This window comes from Scophthalmus maximus, chromosome 7 (assembly GCF_022379125.1).
Source record: "Scophthalmus maximus strain ysfricsl-2021 chromosome 7, ASM2237912v1, whole genome shotgun sequence".
Lineage (NCBI taxonomy): Eukaryota > Metazoa > Chordata > Actinopteri > Pleuronectiformes > Scophthalmidae > Scophthalmus > Scophthalmus maximus.
This window is the reverse complement of record NC_061521.1, coordinates 21,783,947-21,801,033: the sequence shown is the minus strand read 5'-3', so window position 1 is coordinate 21,801,033 and position 17,087 is coordinate 21,783,947. Positions and strand designations below refer to the sequence as shown.

Genomic DNA, 17,087 nt, shown 5'->3' with positions numbered 1-17,087 from the left:
ATGTACAGACCATTTTTGACCGTGATATATACTTATGTTTTTCTGCAAACAAAAACATAAGCCACCAGAATAATTTCAAAGATGCTGCAGTCGCATAAAATGTCTACACACTGTATTTTTTTGTGGTTATTTTTGTGGTTATTATTTAAACATGACTGTGGGAAAATGCTTAATTATGCCTCATAGTGTCATTGCCATTCTCGGATATTCCAGGAATAAAAATATGAAATCGTCCAGCATTAAAAGTTGTACGCTACAATATGCTCTGCTATAACACACAGATAGTATAACTTAAAATGGGCAATTGAGCAACGTTTCATAAGAGGCAGAGCATTACAGTGATAGTAGATCTGCTATAAGATTCGGTTTCACAAAGTGACATTCAAGGATTTATTAGGCAAATAATGAGTGAGGTGAAATCCGTAGATTGCACACACACACACACACACCACACTTGTGTGCTTTAAATTCTCCCTCTCTCCGTCTCGGCCTCTTTTTCCAAATGTCACTCAGTCCTGTTTCCTGTAGTTGTGTTCCACTTGTCCACTCCATCCACTTAGAGGAGCTCATAGCCGGCCCGACGGCGCTCGCTCAATACACAGCGCAATTACTGAGCGGCCCACATACGGCACGGCCATCGCACTGTGCAATCAAACCCCCGTTCTCGCTTTCGCCACCGCTCTCCCGCTGCACTGTCACTCTCACCCCTCTCTTGATTTATCCCCTGCCCCGCCCCACCCCGCCCCCCACGGCTCGCCGGGCTACATTGTCATCCATCTCTCGTCATATCCCTTTCACTTCCGTCCTCCCTCATCCATCTCCATCGCTCCCATCTTTCCCCTTTTCCAGCCCTGAAGTACCCAGTTCACCATTTCACCCTTTCCCCTCTCTCATCTCTTTCCACTTTGCTCAGATGAAGGTGTCAGGTCAGTGGTAATCAATGAGCGATGTGTGCAGGCTGAGCTGAGTCAACGTGAGTGCATGTGTGTGCATCATGTGTGTTTGCTTGTGTTTGTGTGTGTCCGTGCGTGCGCGTGCTCCGGTGAGAATGTGAAGCAAGTGCGCAATTTCGTGGTTTTGCATTCTCTGTTTGAATCTGCATTTCTTTAATGTGCAAATCAAAGAAAAACGGACACGCACGCTGCTTGATGTGCGCGCATGCACGTGTGTGCGAGGTAGTCGGTCGGTCAGTATTCTCAATCGATGCCATAATCACTCCTTTCCCCCCGCGGACACCCAAAGCCTCACCCATGGACCAAGTGCAATTGTTTGTTCTGCGTGTCTTTCATCAGCTGTCACCCGAGCCACGAGTCACGATTAATGCTCTTTCCGACAGATGGAGCGACGTGAGACTAGAATGACAAACAGACCCTGTAAAATGTGGGAAAAAACGAGTGTGTGAGTTTGCGTGCGTTCGCCTCACGGTGACGACCGACCTCCGACTGCAGAGTTCTGCTGCGTCTGTTCCTCCGCACCGCCGTACAGACTGCGTTTGTACAGATGACTTGCCCCCCTTTTAATTACATAGAAAAAATGACTCATCCTCATTAATGATGTTTGCCGTCTCTTGAGCAAAGAAAATTTTAGCCCTTATCGGGGGACCGGGAGAATTCGGTAGGGCGAAACAAGGGAGAGGAAACCAGAGGTCAAGAGGAGGAGGGAGGGCAAATTTGTTGAAGGTCGGAGGGCTGCCGGGAAGGACGTAGAAGAAATTGCTTGTTTAGAGTGTGAATTTAAAGGTGCAAGGGGTGAGATTTTTTTTTTTAAAGAAGAAAAAAATGAGTCCCTCATTGGTCTAGTTTACTTTTTAAATCTTCTTCCTTCTTTTCACTATTATTCACTGATGTCATCCTGCATCTACAGGTATACCCGACCAGGTATTTCACTTTTTATTCTGGACATGAATTCAGTAGCGCTACAACAGAGGACATGGCTAGTAGAAATATATATTTTCTCCCATGTTCCAATGTTAACCTGAATTAAGCATTAAAGGAAATATAATATTGTCTATTTTCCGTGATTTTAAATGAACGAACTGCTTTGTTGCCACCGGCTACTTTACTTAACTGCGCTGTAAAATGCAACCTTATCATTTGATTTGCTCACAGTTAATAGCAGAAGTCACCGTAGCGGTTTGCCGTTTCATAGAGGAAAGAGGAGCTGAGTAAAGGTAATAACGGGGGCAATAAAAGCAGAAAAAATGACAGTTCAGCAGGAAAAAAAGAAGGAAGTGTCGCAGTAAAAGAAAAAAGATGAGGAGAGAGAGATGAAACAAGAAATCTGAAGTTCAATGATGAGCACTGTGACGGGGGGAAAAAAAAACCTTCACTGGAACAAAAAGCAACTATTTCCCCTGAGGATTACTGGCAGCTTAGAGAGCGAGAGAGGGAGTGAAAAGTAAAAGCATGACGATTCGAAATTCTTTGGCGCACCTATTTTCGGAGCAGTTCAATCAGACCCTGGAGTGTTTACCCTGAAAGTTTAAATTGTTGGGGGAGAAGCACACATCAGTGAGGCTCTAAAACAAGCGCTCCTTAAGCCAGCCTATTGGGAGAGGGGGGAGCCCGAGGTGGTTGAATTGGGGATGAGGAGGACTTGTTGGACCGAAGAGGGAAGAGGCAGGGAGCTGCTGTGTGTTGACTGAAGAAGATTGGGCTTTTTTAAAAATGTAATCTCATATTCAGGCTACATCTGTTCTGGGTTTGGAGTATAAAGCATGTCCTCGGTTTAAAGTCAGTGTGGCCGTTAACCTAAACTACGTGGCATCAACCTACCAGACGAAAATTAGCCTGAGTGCTCGTGTTACTTGATGCGGATTTTAAATAAAGTTAGCTAAACATGAACAAAGATAACAGTGATAGCTCAAGTAGACAAGAGTCATTAAGAACGTTAAACTAACTCAACAATAATAGTAAAAGTGTTTTTCTTCTGTTTCTGACCTCTAACATGGCTGACATTGACTATAGGAGCTTGTATCTGAGCAAATCATGTCACTATACAGGTGTCTTCACATTCCTCCTAGGAGATTTCTTTGCACTTCTCTGCAATTTGAAATTAAAACAAATCCCGGACAGAGCTTGATTTGGTACGTCATAAAACAGAAAACCAATCGCTCGTCCAATATGCAAATGTGAGGAAAAGACCCGGAGAGGGCGGCAGGTGTGTCAGCAGATAGTTAGCATTAGCATTAGCATCCACGAGAGGACGGCAGGTGTGTCAGCAGGCAGTTAGCGTTAGCATTAGCATCCACGAGAGGACGACCGGTGTGTCAGCAGGCAGTTAGCGTTAGCATTAGCATCCACGAGAGGACGGCAGGTGTGTGAGCAGACAGTTAGCGTTAGCGTTAGCATTAGCATCCACGTGAGGGCGGCAGCTGTGTCAGCAGGCAGTTGGCGTTAGCATTAGCATCCACGAGAGGGCGGCAGGTGTGTCAGCAGACAGTTAGTGTTAGCATTAGCATCCACGAGAGGACAGCAGGTGTGTCAGCAGGCAGTTAGCGTTAGCATTAGCATCCACGAGAGGACGGCAGGTGTGTGAGCAGACAGTTAGCGTTAGCATTAGCATCCACGAGAGGGCGGCAAGTGTGTGAGCAGACAGTTTGCGTTAGCATTAGCAGTTCGTGAAATTTTATGGCTGAATCTTGCCGACGTTTTGCCGCTAGCCGTCTTGTTGCGCACATCCTTCCACCGGTCAACCTAGCGCGAGCGGCTCTGGTGGGCGTGGCCTGTGTTATTTGCATATCATGAATATTCATTGTCTCAGAATTCCTCAAGGAGGGAGAGAGTGGCTGGTTTCCAGCCCAATTTCAGAGTTGTTGTTTATTTTGCAACCTTTTTTGGGGGGTAAACAATGTTAAACTAAATATCAGACATAGCAGATTGTTTGTATATACTTTAAAACATGACTGGAGCGGGTCTTTCAGACCCCCCCCCCCCCCACCAATGTAGGGATTGCTAACACATCTTAAAGATAAATCTCACTTAAATGTCTTTACTGTACATACACAGGTTTTTCTTTAAAACACCAAAGTACCAAGGAAAGCAACAACACAGAAAAACTAAATTGATTTAAATTTGACAGCGTCTCCTACAGCGATGGTCATTGTCATCACTGGTGACAGTTGATGAATGAACCACTGAGTGCACGAGTGCAGATGTGATCGCATATGAAAGAGTCCAGATGTGCAGCCTGACAGTCCCGCATCTCCCAACAGCTGTGAGTTCAACTTCCATCGCTGCACGTCACTCTGCAGCCATCCGGCAACGCACTCGTCTATACAGTCCGCGACAGTCTGGGGGTTTGTTCATCATTACCATTCCGTATCGCATGCAGCGCCAAGGTTTGGACATTCTCCGATATGATGAATAATGATTTCCTCAATTCCATGCCGGGGACGGATAGTTTGCCGCTAATGTTTCGGTTTCGGGGGGCCTGAAGGGGAAACCCAGGGGAGAGTTCGTTGGTTTGACGTGACACTGCAAGGAGAGCTCAAGGATAGAACAGGACCGCTGTCCCTGTAGTCATTAGGCTGCCTCTACCCCCGTATGCACTCATCATCCATGTCGATCCCAAATGGGGTCTCTCGCCTTCTCCCTGGTGGGTTTTTTTTTTTGTCTTCATCTCTCTGGATGAATGCTGTCCTCTGCCACCTCTTCGTCTCTCTCTCTCTCTCTCCCCGCCTCTCTGACCGACCCTCACAGTGTATGTCTCATCGATGACTGATGGTCCTGCTCCATCCCCCACGCCCAGTCAGCGCTAATAAAACAGAATAAACTCATATTCCATTCATACCTATGGGACTTCACTCGCACTGAGAGCCTGAAGTATGGCATGAACGAGTGGGCTGAGAGTAGGTGGAGTAGCAGGCGGGGGCAGAGACTGTGAAGGGTAAGAGTTTAAGGAACATGACAGTGAAATGAGATGCGATGACCACGGAGAAAAGGAATGGGGGAAAAGAAAGAAGCAGCACGGGGAAAGAAACAGAAGAAGGATGAAGATGAAGTAGAGAGTCATAACTGGGGGAGTACATTACGCAGTGCTACAAGGTGAAGCGTGTACTCTTTATACTCTCTCTGATGCGTTCTGTGAATTTTTCGAAGGACTCCTCGAGGCCATTGTTTCGTCCGCCACTGTGTATTAGATGCCTGCTGTTTTCCTTCAGGGTCAGAGTCTTTCTGCTCCAACTGGGTGTGATCAGAATGCAGTTTGGTCCAGTCGTCATCCTGTTAGTTGATTTCATTTACAGCTCATCCCATCTCATCACGACCAATCCACTTTCAAAATTCTGTTGAAATGTTTCCCAGGTGAAAAAGGAATAGTTTTGTTTTCTCGTCAAGAGCTTGTTGAGATTGCTTTTAGCAATGAAAAGTGTTCTGTGAATGAAGTTCATCATTATCATTATTATTATTAACATTGATAACACCATCACATCCCTATGATAATTATGTAGCTGAAGCCAGCGGAATATTTGCGTAGCTCAGCTTAACTGTTCACCCTATATTTCCACTTTAGCTCACTGGCTCGAGCTCCATCCAGCATCCATCACACGGACATGAAAGTGGCAGCGACCTTCTCATCCAACCCTTTGTCTGAAAGCCAACTGTTGCTGTAAGTGAAAAAACCTCCCTCACTCTCTCTCTCTGTCTCTTGTCCAGTGTGAAGATGGTGCTGCTGTGGACGGCGGGCGACGCCTTCAAGACCGCCTACTTTGTGATGAACGAAAGCCCGACTCAGTTCTGGGTGTGTGGCTCGTTCCAGATCCTGATCGACGCCGCCATCCTTCTGCAGGTGCTGCTCTACGGCCAGGACACGCGGGCCAAGCTCGGCTGAGCCCCCGGGCTCCTTCCCGCGGGACTTTTGAAATCAACCTCCTCTGGAGTGTCGTCAGAGGAGACGCTAAGTGCCAAACCAAAGTCGGGTGTAATGAAAATGTTTCTGCGTCGGGCATATCATGCAGACCCAACCAATTTACCTCCCAAGTGCCAAGAAATCAATTTGAGCCTGTGTTCTAACAGCAGGTCTGCGCCGCTGCACTGGAATCTACTGTCTGACTGATGAGCCTCCCGCTTCACACGCCACACCTCACGGGAGCGTTCTCGTGATTGTGTGTGTGTGTGTGTGTGTGTGTGTGCGTGCGCTCACTGGTGCGTCTGTACCTGCAATTCATTTTTGCCTGTCGGCCTCCAGCACCAAGCCGCAAGGCCACAGAACGTACATCAGGCAAGGGTAACTTCTGTACATGAGCCATCAGTCAGTGCGTTACGACTCAGCTTGGTGTTTTGACTGACAAAGGTCTTTCACGCAGTTTCAAACGAACAGTGACTGTTACGGTACGTGGCCACGCCACCATCCTTTGCACTTTACCTCGCAAAATCTATCGCAGACGCCAAAGAACATGTCAGACTTCAGGTCAAACTTATTTTTTTTCTAAATAGGACAATATGAATGAATATTTTGTGAACTTTTTTTTTTTTTACCCCTGTGCAAGAAATGCGAATGAATGTGAATGGCCCCTTTTTAATATCGAACAGTATGGAAACTGTACCGTGTACAGCTAAATCTATTTTTACAGTACCAATGCACAAATTTAAAAATTTAACACAAATGTCAAATTATGTGAATATTCCGGCGACGCTAACTAACGATATTATTGACACATGGCAGCTCAAAGGGTGCTGAGGTACCCGATTACTGATAGATTGATTATTTATTGCGAAATTCAAACAAGAGCACTCGGGGCGGAGCAGTACCCCAAAAATTCCTGGAAAAATACTCAGGTCTGGATTTAATCACCTGTTACCATCCCCGAAACCTGTCTTTGGTCACAAATTTCAATGTATATCAGTCCATCATTTTTTGAGCAATCGTTCAAACATACAAACAAACAAACAAACCAAACCAATCACATAACCTCCTTGGCAGAGGTGAAACAGTATACTGTAAGGTCAGTCATGTGTCTGATTGAATGCCTGATGGTGCGTTCACACCAAACACAAAGCTAATTCTTTTGCACGATGAAATTACATACAAAGTCAATACGTAGATAATGCAAAATACCTGTCATTCGCTTAAGTTTTAATATTGAAAGCTCCAGCGAGATATTTCTAAGTTTATTCACACGAGTAAACGCAAATGATCCTGTGTAGTTGTGTAGTTGTTTATTTAATTATTTGTTTTGAGTCGAGGCTTATAAAATATAAATCGAGGGTGAAAAAGGAACCTCAGAATATCCTCCCCTTTTCTGAAAAGGGTTTTCGTACGTCAGTTAGGAAATTTGAAGCATCTCCATTGACACAGAAACGTCCGTTTCAAAAGTGGACAGTGTTCTTTCATGCAAGAATATTTTATGCTTAGTCCCTTCGTGCTCCTGCATGTAAAAGCTTCTGGTAGCAGCTGAGCTGCGGGAGAGAACAAGGTTGTAAACCGTAATGATGACTCGAGCGAGGTCATTTGCTCAGATCATCTTATTAGCCTCCCTCCCTCCCTCCCTCCCGCCTCATCCCGCCGCCTGACATGTGTTCCGCGTTGTTCACTTGTTGCTCGTCCCGATTACAGACGGACACTTTCACTAATCTGAACATGTCCGGGAGAATAATGACAGCCATTACAGAGACACTGAAACCTCAACCCTTTCCAAAATGAAAAAAAAACAAAAAAACTATTTTGTTCAGAAGCTCTGTTCAAAACACAGATTGAACAAATGTAGCCTCGAGGAGCATCGCGTCTCTTTCGCCTGTTTCTCAGCGGCTTCCTATTTTACAAAAGCACTGCGGGATGAAGCACATCGGTACCAGCTGCTGATCAGCAGTCGGCACAGGCTCCTCTCTCCCCCTCGGCTTCATTAAGTAATAATGCGATCTGCTTATTATTAAGTCTTTCTGTCGCCTCTTCAACTCAACAATTTGTGTCCAGCTGTTAATCTATACCTGTCGTGTGTGTAGCTTCCCTTCAGGGAAACTTCATGGGTAAAGTGCTCGTGTTATGCCTTTCGGGGTTTTTTTTCTTCCTTTATTTCCTTCTCTCCCACTGAAACACTGAGTGAAGAGCCTGGAACGCCTCGTCTGCATCTCATCAGTGAGACTCTGGGTAAGACATGTACAGTATGAGAGAAATAATGCGTATTTTTAGTATTTAGTATTAGTATTTCATTATCACTGAATGCATTAAAGCAATACTTTCATATTTTGGGTAATACTAGGTTGAAGATTGATGCCAAACTCTTGTCTGTCCAGCAAATCCTGTAAAATATGTTACAAACAAACAACAGGGTTATGTGGTTATGTGCCAGTCTTTTGGTTTCAATTTAAAAATGTGTGATTTTTACATTTCAGAATCAAACGTGTGTGTGAGTGTTATATATGTTTCTATACATGAGACTACTATACTATACGTGGTATCGATCTCGTCAAAGTCATTGTGAACAAACCATTAATTTAGGCTTAATCATCACATTTCAAATCTTGTTATTAATAAATGAAAGGCACTAAGATCAAACACCAAAGAAGAAGCTGACACAATCTCAATGGAGATGTTTGTGTGCGTCACCTGCATGTGAACAAAACATACTCGCAGGGAATGTTGGAAAATCTTTGGAGAAGATGTTGCACCTCACATCATGTGCCACATTATGTTTGCATCATTAAATGCTTCTCTGCTTGTGCCGAGAAGTCAATATATATATATATATATATATATATGTTGCAATCAGTCTTAATGATATTCACAGATCCTCTTTGTGTGGCTGTCTGTGTACCTGCATTCTTCAGTTACAGTTACCGGACATTGGCCGTATTGTGAGACGTGGGAATCTTATCGCCTCTGGCCTGAACACCACAGCTGTATACTGCCGCGTTGTATTATTCATGAATTCTCTATGCTCTTATCACTCGATCCAGATGTGTATCTTTATATCGTTTCTTTCCCTTCAGCAGAGGCTCAGAATAGCAGCAATGCTGGATTTAGTTTAATATCTGGGCTCCCTGTGGCTTGTTCTTCTCGTGGGCAGTAGGACAAGTTAACACACACACACACACACACACACACACACACACACACACACACACTGCCTGGCTGTGATAATCCCTCAACCACATTCTCATTATGGTCAACACACCTATTGCCTCACCACCACACGTGGGTGGTTTGTCTTCTCTGAGGAGGGAGAGTGGTCGGACTGTTGCATGCACCTCATGCAAGATATATATTTTAGATCTCATGTGTATCTTGAAATGATTTTTTTCAGCTGCATCAAAAGTAAATCAAAGACTTATGAGAATTTGTGTGAATTTCAGTTACTGTATTAACGTTTGCTGACGATATATATTTACAGGATCAGTGTAAAACACCTTACGTGTCCAATATTGGTTTTCTTTTCTGTCTTATGGAGATTGTACATGTATGAATGTGAAATATGTATCATGTTATACTCTCAAATATAAACTATTTATATTCCAGCGTGTGCTCCTGTTATTACTAGCAGGAGGAGAAAAATGTTTGACCTATCTATCTATCTGTGTGTCTGTCTGTCAGTCTGTTGCATTGGGATGCAATGGTGAGGGTTCTATGTCTAGTATTGGATGAATAGTCATGTGTATGTATATGTGTAGATATTTACATTGTAATTTTTTTTTAATTTTAATATTTTTTCCTTATAATATATGTTACAGCCATGAAGCAGGATGGTAATGACAATGGAAACAGCCAAATCCGCCAAAGCTAAATTCACGGTTATCAACAGCAGAACAAATTCTACACATGGAGACTAACTTTTTAAATCATAGGGATAAGATTTACCTTAAAAAAAGAATACCTAATATCCAACATGACATAATATCTAATCCAACTAACAGATACCCTCCCCTATCCTTGTGCCCCCTCTCTTAGCTCAGCCATGTTTCATGTCTCCTGGTTATTTATTTTAGATAAATAGATACATAGATAGATACATAGATAAATACTTTATTCATCCCAAGCTGGGAAATTCTGGTTTTACTTATATGGTGGTTGACTCACAGTTTTAAAGAATTTAAAGAACTATTATATCAATAGTATAAAATGCCCAATAGACCGCTGAAGGACACATTGCAATAAAGTAAAAAAAAGAAAGAGATGAAAATATAAAACAATCTAATCTGATATGAGCCTGACAGGCTGCTGCTGTAACCTCCAGCTGGATTTGGAAGGGGAGCCCTACACGAAATCTGCCCTGAGTTTGAGCCGGCTCAACCAGGAGTATATCATCCCCTAAATCGCATACGGATAAAAAAATATACATGCTTTTATGCGCCTTCATATAAATCCCTTCTTTACACCTGTTCCCACAGCCGATATCATACAAAGCTGTAGTATAAAGTGTGTGTGTGTGTGTTGTGTGTGTGTGTTGTGTGTGTGTGTGTGTGTGTGTGTGTGTGTGTGTGTGTGTGTGTGTGTGTGTGTGTGTGTGTGTGTGTGTGTGTGTGTGTGTGTGTCTCTCTCTCTCTCTCTCTCTCTTCTTGTTCTCAAAGGATTGAGGGACTTGGACCTGTGTGGACCAAATAAATCATGGAAAATAGACTTGAGGTCGACTGCCGGACACACGAGGCGGGAGAATGATGAGCGCAGGTAAATCAAGATGTGGATACCTTCAAAGCTTCAATCCCCTCTCGGTAATGGATCATCACACACACACACACACACACACACACACACACACATGCATCACAAGGTTAGACCACTGGCAGTCAGCAGTGCCGACCAGAGGAGTAAAATATTAAACGGGATACAGTAGATAATGGGAGGCTCTCGATGGTTAATAGATGAGTCGGACGAAGGACAGACTGCGCCGCACCTGTTGCTGCCTTCACTGTACTTATCTCCTGACCCGCCTTTTACATTAATAATGAGCTCAGCGGCCGCCCCAGCTGGAGTCTCTCCTGTGCACCTGACGGGAAATATGTCTCACGTCATGAAGTCCCGTCTGCTTGTTATCACTCTCCTCTTCTGCCAACAATGACACACCACTTTGCCTGCGGGCATGTTCAAAAGACACATCGCTGTGCATTGTTCACAGTGGACTTGTCTGGCCGTCGGCCGTCTTCCGGTCCATCAGCGGATCCTGATCCGACGTGTCCGACCGTACAGTCGGTGGCTTGTTTTAATGATGGATGAAGGAGGCTAAAATAGTCCACCTGTCCTCCATGTCTGGGATGTGCTGCTGCACTATGAGGCCACGTCCTGCGGCTCCATTTATTAATGATGGCGTGTCGTCATTGCTGCGAGAGGCAGGAGTGGGCCCTTCTCGTATCCGTCCAGTGCTTAGCGTAGCAATTTTTAGTCGAGGGAGTAATTCTGTGCAGGTCAGTGAAACCTTTTCAGATACAAAAGTGCCAAACGCAAACCTCGTCTCTGAACTCAGTTTCATTCTTCTTGAGCCTTTATGTGTATTTATTTTCTAATTCTTTTATAAACGCCAAGATTCTCAGATCTTAGGGGACTTGAAATCGTTCAGCATTTGAACACAAGAAAAATGGGTCTCACGTAAAGGTCGCACATTTCCATGCACCACGAAGCATTTAGTATTACTTGATGCAGATCAGCCGGGTTGACCTATAAATAAATAATAGCTGTTGTTTTGCTAATTTCCTCATGAATATTCAATGTTACTGAGCGATACAAGAGAATAGATGAAACGAGCTTACAGGGGCTTTTGAGTTATGCATATAAAAACGTTTGTTTGGAGCACATGCTCTCATTTATTCAAAGCAGCACGTTAGAGATTTATTTTTAAGGGCTGCCACTTTGATCTCCGGAGCAGCTCTGACAACTTCCCCAACACTAGTCGCATTAGCACATAAAAAAATCGCAATTAAATTGTTTGATGGCTTGCGAGACTTGTTTTTCTGTCACATTGTGATCAAGGGAACCTTATCATTTTTGCATAGCACAGCGTAGTTAATGACGTGTTTCCCAAAACCACTTAAGCCCTTCATCCCTTATTGGTATAACCATTTTATCCCTTATTTCTTTATCCTCGTATTTTATCCCTTATTTCTTTTTCCTCTATAACAAGAGCACCCAGATGTATGTGTTCCCATTTAATGCCGCTTAAGCCCTGTAAGGGTAGCCCGGAGAATGGACAACATCCGTCCATGCTCTCTTTCTACTTTTTGTTCCCCCAGCACCCTCATTCATCAAAGTAGACATATGACCATCCATTTTGCTGCAACTTTAAAGTAAAAAGCTAAATGAGCGAAGGAGAGAGGTATAGAAAGAGGGATGGAACTCATTTTCTGGGGGGGAGTCTAGGCACACGGGCACATGCTCCTAGGTATGCAGCAGTGACATTTTTATCTCTTATCTTGTCACGAAAAGACTAATAAAAAAACATGTCACTGCTCATTTTTAGTAGGAACAGCTTTTCGAAATGAACCTTTGGACCGCCTCTTTAGTCAAAAAGTGGAGGTTAGGGCACAGAGTGGGAGGAGATGGGGGGGAAAAAAGCTCTCGGTAACGGAGAAGAGAAATATCCCAGTGTTGAGGGAATTCATCAACCAGATGGTTATGAAATTCACCGAGGTCCCACAGCCTCGCAGGCATGAGAGATAAAGCACTAAATGGAGGGAGGAGAAAGAGAGCAGGAGGGGAGAGAGAGGCAGATATAGCAGGTAGTGTAGTGGAGAACCCAGCGTACGGGACTGTGCTTCATACATTAATACAGAGGTCACTTCAGGGGCGAGAGGGTTAACGACGAAAGAACACAGGACAAAAGGCACCGGAGGGGAAGACAAAGTGCAAGTCCAACTGTAAGCTTTCGGGAAATGTAGCGCCGCCAGATGGCTCAGGGCTCAGAACAGTCTCCTGGTCCCACAGTCCGGGACAGGCGGCATAACCCCCCCACGACGAGACAAGTGATGAATAGTGACTGAAACTTGGTCCACTACTATGTTACGTGTTAACCTGCAGTCACAGGACATTTCCAAGACGCTTCGTTTTTAAATCACCTCTCATTTTCTTTATCTATTCCTTTATGCTCAGCAGATGGCACAGAAGTGATATTAAGCGGCGCTCCGGCTCTGTTGGAGGCGTGAACCAGGTCTGAAACTGGCAGATGGTGCAGAGGTCCAATGCAGCTCCGCAAAGCATGAAGAGGAAGGAAAACCCCCCCCCCCAGTAGGATGAGGATCAAAACATCTCTGATGAATGGTCTCATGTGGCCCGGGACTCCGGCCGTGGAGACAGAACCACAGCAGAGATCATGGCGGAGGCCACATATGAACTCACAGGCAGCGTGTCAAGGACATGGACCAAGAGACCGTGTGTGAATGAAGCTACACCGCAAATACACTGGCGTTCTCTTGTTTGGTCGATATACAGAAGATGGTTTTTCGCAATAGAAGTGGGTTTGTTTGAGGCTTTTTGAAGAACTGAAGAGGCGGGAACATTTTCTAAGTCTCCCTGAGGATGAACAAGCTTAGTTGCCCTTATTCGCCAACTGCTCCCCTGTGCGCTGCTCGGATTCCTCTGCTTCCACTGACATTTCTCCGTCTGAAGATCAAGTCTAAAGATGGCCAGATGGCTCTTTTTTTTTCTTCATTTTCCACTTGCTCTGATTTATTTTGGAATCATTGGTTTGTTGAAGGAGGAGACAGGTTCTTCTAGCAGTGATGTTTCTGCCAGTTTTTTTTTTTTTTTTCTTCTCTTTTCTCAAATGCCGTCAGGAGTTCGTGCGAGGCTCGCGCCATGTGTGTGTTTGTGCTGACGCCTGTGTGTACGCGCGTGGGGGGGAGTGTGCGTGCGGCCGTCCATCGCGACGGAGGAGGCAGCGCTGCGCAGCAAGTGTGTCACGTGACACTGGTTCGCCGTCACGGTGGAGCCCCGGCGACGTGCAAGCTGGCCGGCAGAACAGATAAGCGATGTCAAAGACTCAACTCCGTGGAAGGGGAAGATGACAGAACAAGTCCTCGCCAGCTGGTGCTCTAACTTGCTCAGTGTACTGCATAATAAGGACGGTACAGATAAGGCCAGATAAGCAAAACCTGTCTGACAAAAAAGAACCCACCGTTGACTTTTATTTCAGTGTATTGGTCGTTTCAGATAATCCCCATGCAGTGTTTTAACGACATCAGCTCAAAACAACACGAACTCTCAGGAAGTCAGATGAAGACAAAGGACAAAATGTTCTGGTGAGCGTGGTGCAGAGTCTTTGATGGGATTTGTTATGTGAGGGAGCGGACAAAAGCTCCGGGTTGGGATAATTGCTGAAGGTTAATAATAACAGGGTTTTTTAAACCCTTATTAATGAGTTCCCCTGAATGTAATCCAGGGCTCTTGTCTCCGAGGGGTGAATAGACCCCTGTTGGTTGAACAAAACGAGACCCAAATGATTCATGAACCATTGAAACCAAATCAAGAATAATAATATTGTATATCGTATGATATTAATATGATTTAGTTCAGGTGTAGTGTTGAATGACTTGATTGTTTAGGCACCTGGAAGAGCTGCACAAGGCTCACACACTCCAAGCACTTTATGACTGCTTCTCGTTTCACCCTTCTTTTCTTTTCTACCCTCTCTCTCTCTCTCTCTCTCTCTCTCTCTCTATCTGTCTCTCTGTCTGCAGATGCCCTCTCCTCAGCTAAATGACGCCATAAGTTGGTTAAATAGAGGGGAGTGTAGTCCGGGAGTGAAATATCCACCTTGTCACCGTGCCACAGCTGGTCCCCAATCCGAAAGAATCGCCAGCATTTTGTGTGCCCATATGTTCTCTCTCTCTGTCTTTCTCTCTCTCTCTCTCTCTGTGTTTGTTTGTGTGTGTGTGTGTGTTTGCTTGCTTGCAGTCGACTGGCAACCTTTGCCTCATGACTGCTTCACTATGCAGCACTCTGCTGCTTTCCTTCCTCAATTCACTACTTGTCATGTAAGGTCACGCACACAGCATATACACACATCTACACACACACACACACACACACACACACACACACACACACACGCACACACGGACCAGCTGTTTTCTCTGCACTATGACAAAATTGCCACAGGAAAAGCAGCAAACATGGATGCTTCAGTGAAAATCTATGTGGCATGTTTAACTCAAAATCCTCTGCACTTGCACACCCATGGTTAGATTAAGACTGAAAACCTGACACACACGCACACACACACACACACCTGCACACACACTCAATTCCTCCATTCCCCGAACAATTAGCTCAGGATTAGATTGAGGTCAACGTCCTCGTAACCATTGCATTCCCAGTTTAATCAATTCCAATTCCGTTCTTCCCTCCAAAACAACTTACTCTCTTCACCTTTCTTCTCCGATTTTTTACGGTTCAATTTAGATTCAAATGAAGTCACCTCTAATTCGGCACTTAAACTAAACACTGGGACGCCATTGTAGCTTCTCGCACTATTAATCTTCTTGCTGCTCTCAGGTGAGGTAATTATTAAGTCTTTCTATGTGGAAAGACGTTCACGACACAAAGGGGCTGGTGATGATAAACACAACCGCGATGAAGATGATGATATAGGTCGTATGAATAGAAGTGTGGCTGCCTGTAGTATTTCACAGTCCGTAGGGTTTACTCGCCATTACTGACAATCACTGGTGGGTATTGGACCGGGGTTCATTTGCATGTTACAGCACTGCATCACGTTGATGATTTCAGGCTGCGCCGCACGATTCCAGAGCACCAAGCCGATGGGGATTTAAAACCAAAGGTCATCGTGTTCGATGCGCACGCCGGGAGCAGATCAACTTCTACAGCTCTTCTCGTCATTACGTCCGTGATTATCGCTGGTTGCGAGCTGGAAATGAGAGTGGACGCGCAACAAGCTGAATAATTAAACTCGTCTTTGGAGTTAAAAGGATCTCTCTGGATGACGCAGAGAGATACTACACTATCAGAAACAGCTGGGAAAATGTTGTCGCAACAACTTCTGAAAGAGCCTGTGCGCGAGTGTCAGTGTCGAAGCCGAATCCTGTAAGGTCAATGTGGTCGCCGGCAGCAAAGCTTTAGAGAAAAATGCTTTTTAAATGTCAGCAGCAGGGCCTTTAAGCTTTCAAGGCTAACTAAATTAACATAAGAAGTTTAATCTGCACATGCATTTAAAATCCATCATCGCCGCTTATTAGGGTTGGGAGGAAAAGCCATCCATCATCTGAATGGGCTTACCCAGAGTGTCACAACAATCGTGGCCAATAAACTCGCCACTGTAACGTGGGGATGCCACGAAGGCCGAACTGAAATGAGAGTCTGGTCTACGATGTCCTATTTGCGTCACCAGCTGCTCCTGCCTCATTAGCTACTTTGTGACTCGGCCGCCGGCAGGGCTGGTTCGTTAGCTTCGCCACCCACATGGGTCCGTCGCCGCTCGGGAACGGGAAGACACATTTGTCTGCCACGTTTGAAGGGGAGCCTTTTTTCGAAACGGGAGCGCCTAGACGCAACGGGTCTTCAAATGCAGCCTCCGCAGGATGCAGCCAACCGGTGACCTTCATCGCCATACAACCATGGCGATGAAGGTCGCCGGTACGCTACCTAGGTTGTGTCGAAGTGTGGGGACAAACGAATTTTATCGACTTGTTGCTGTTTTCGTACCTTACTATGAAAGGAAGCTAGCACTGAGCTAGCCACTTTAGCTAGCTAAAAGAATGAACCAGTGAGTTCATAATGTAAGTTTTTGTTTCCACCAGTTGCGGGAGGCTATGACAACTACATTCTGTTGTTGTCTGAATTTCGTATGGCATTACTTGGATAATGTAAATTCCTGTGGTGGAATAAGTAGCGATGTGGAAAAGCCTATCAGCTGTTCTCCATCATGTGTCTAAGCTAGCTAATTCGTAGCTTGACATCACATTTTGCTAAGAATGTGCTGCCATCTCTCTTCACCAGCTTCGTTACAAGTGTATGTTAGGTCATACAATTATACCTTTGTCTTCGCCATATTTGCATGTGCAATTATTAAATATGGCACAACAGTGTAAGCATATTTACTCAGAAGAAATTGCTTTCCACGTAGAGTTTGTAACGTGCTCATTTCGGTAATGGAAAGAAATTTTGGCCAAGCAAAAACAGCACAGCACCAGTAAGTCTTTATTTTAACG

General features: G+C 44.7%; 1 protein-coding gene across 1 annotated transcript in view; it reads left to right on the top strand.

Annotated features, from left to right (window-relative positions):
* The window catches only part of si:dkey-246g23.2 (solute carrier family 66 member 2), a 49,147-nt gene extending 39,695 nt beyond the window's left edge, over positions 1-9,452 (top strand). The window contains exon 5 of the mRNA XM_035642629.2: positions 5,655-9,452. Coding sequence (XP_035498522.1) covers positions 5,655-5,829 — 175 coding nt within the window. The 3' untranslated portion in view covers positions 5,830-9,452. The remainder of the gene's footprint in view (positions 1-5,654) is intronic.
* Positions 9,453-17,087: the final 7,635 nt, after the last annotated feature.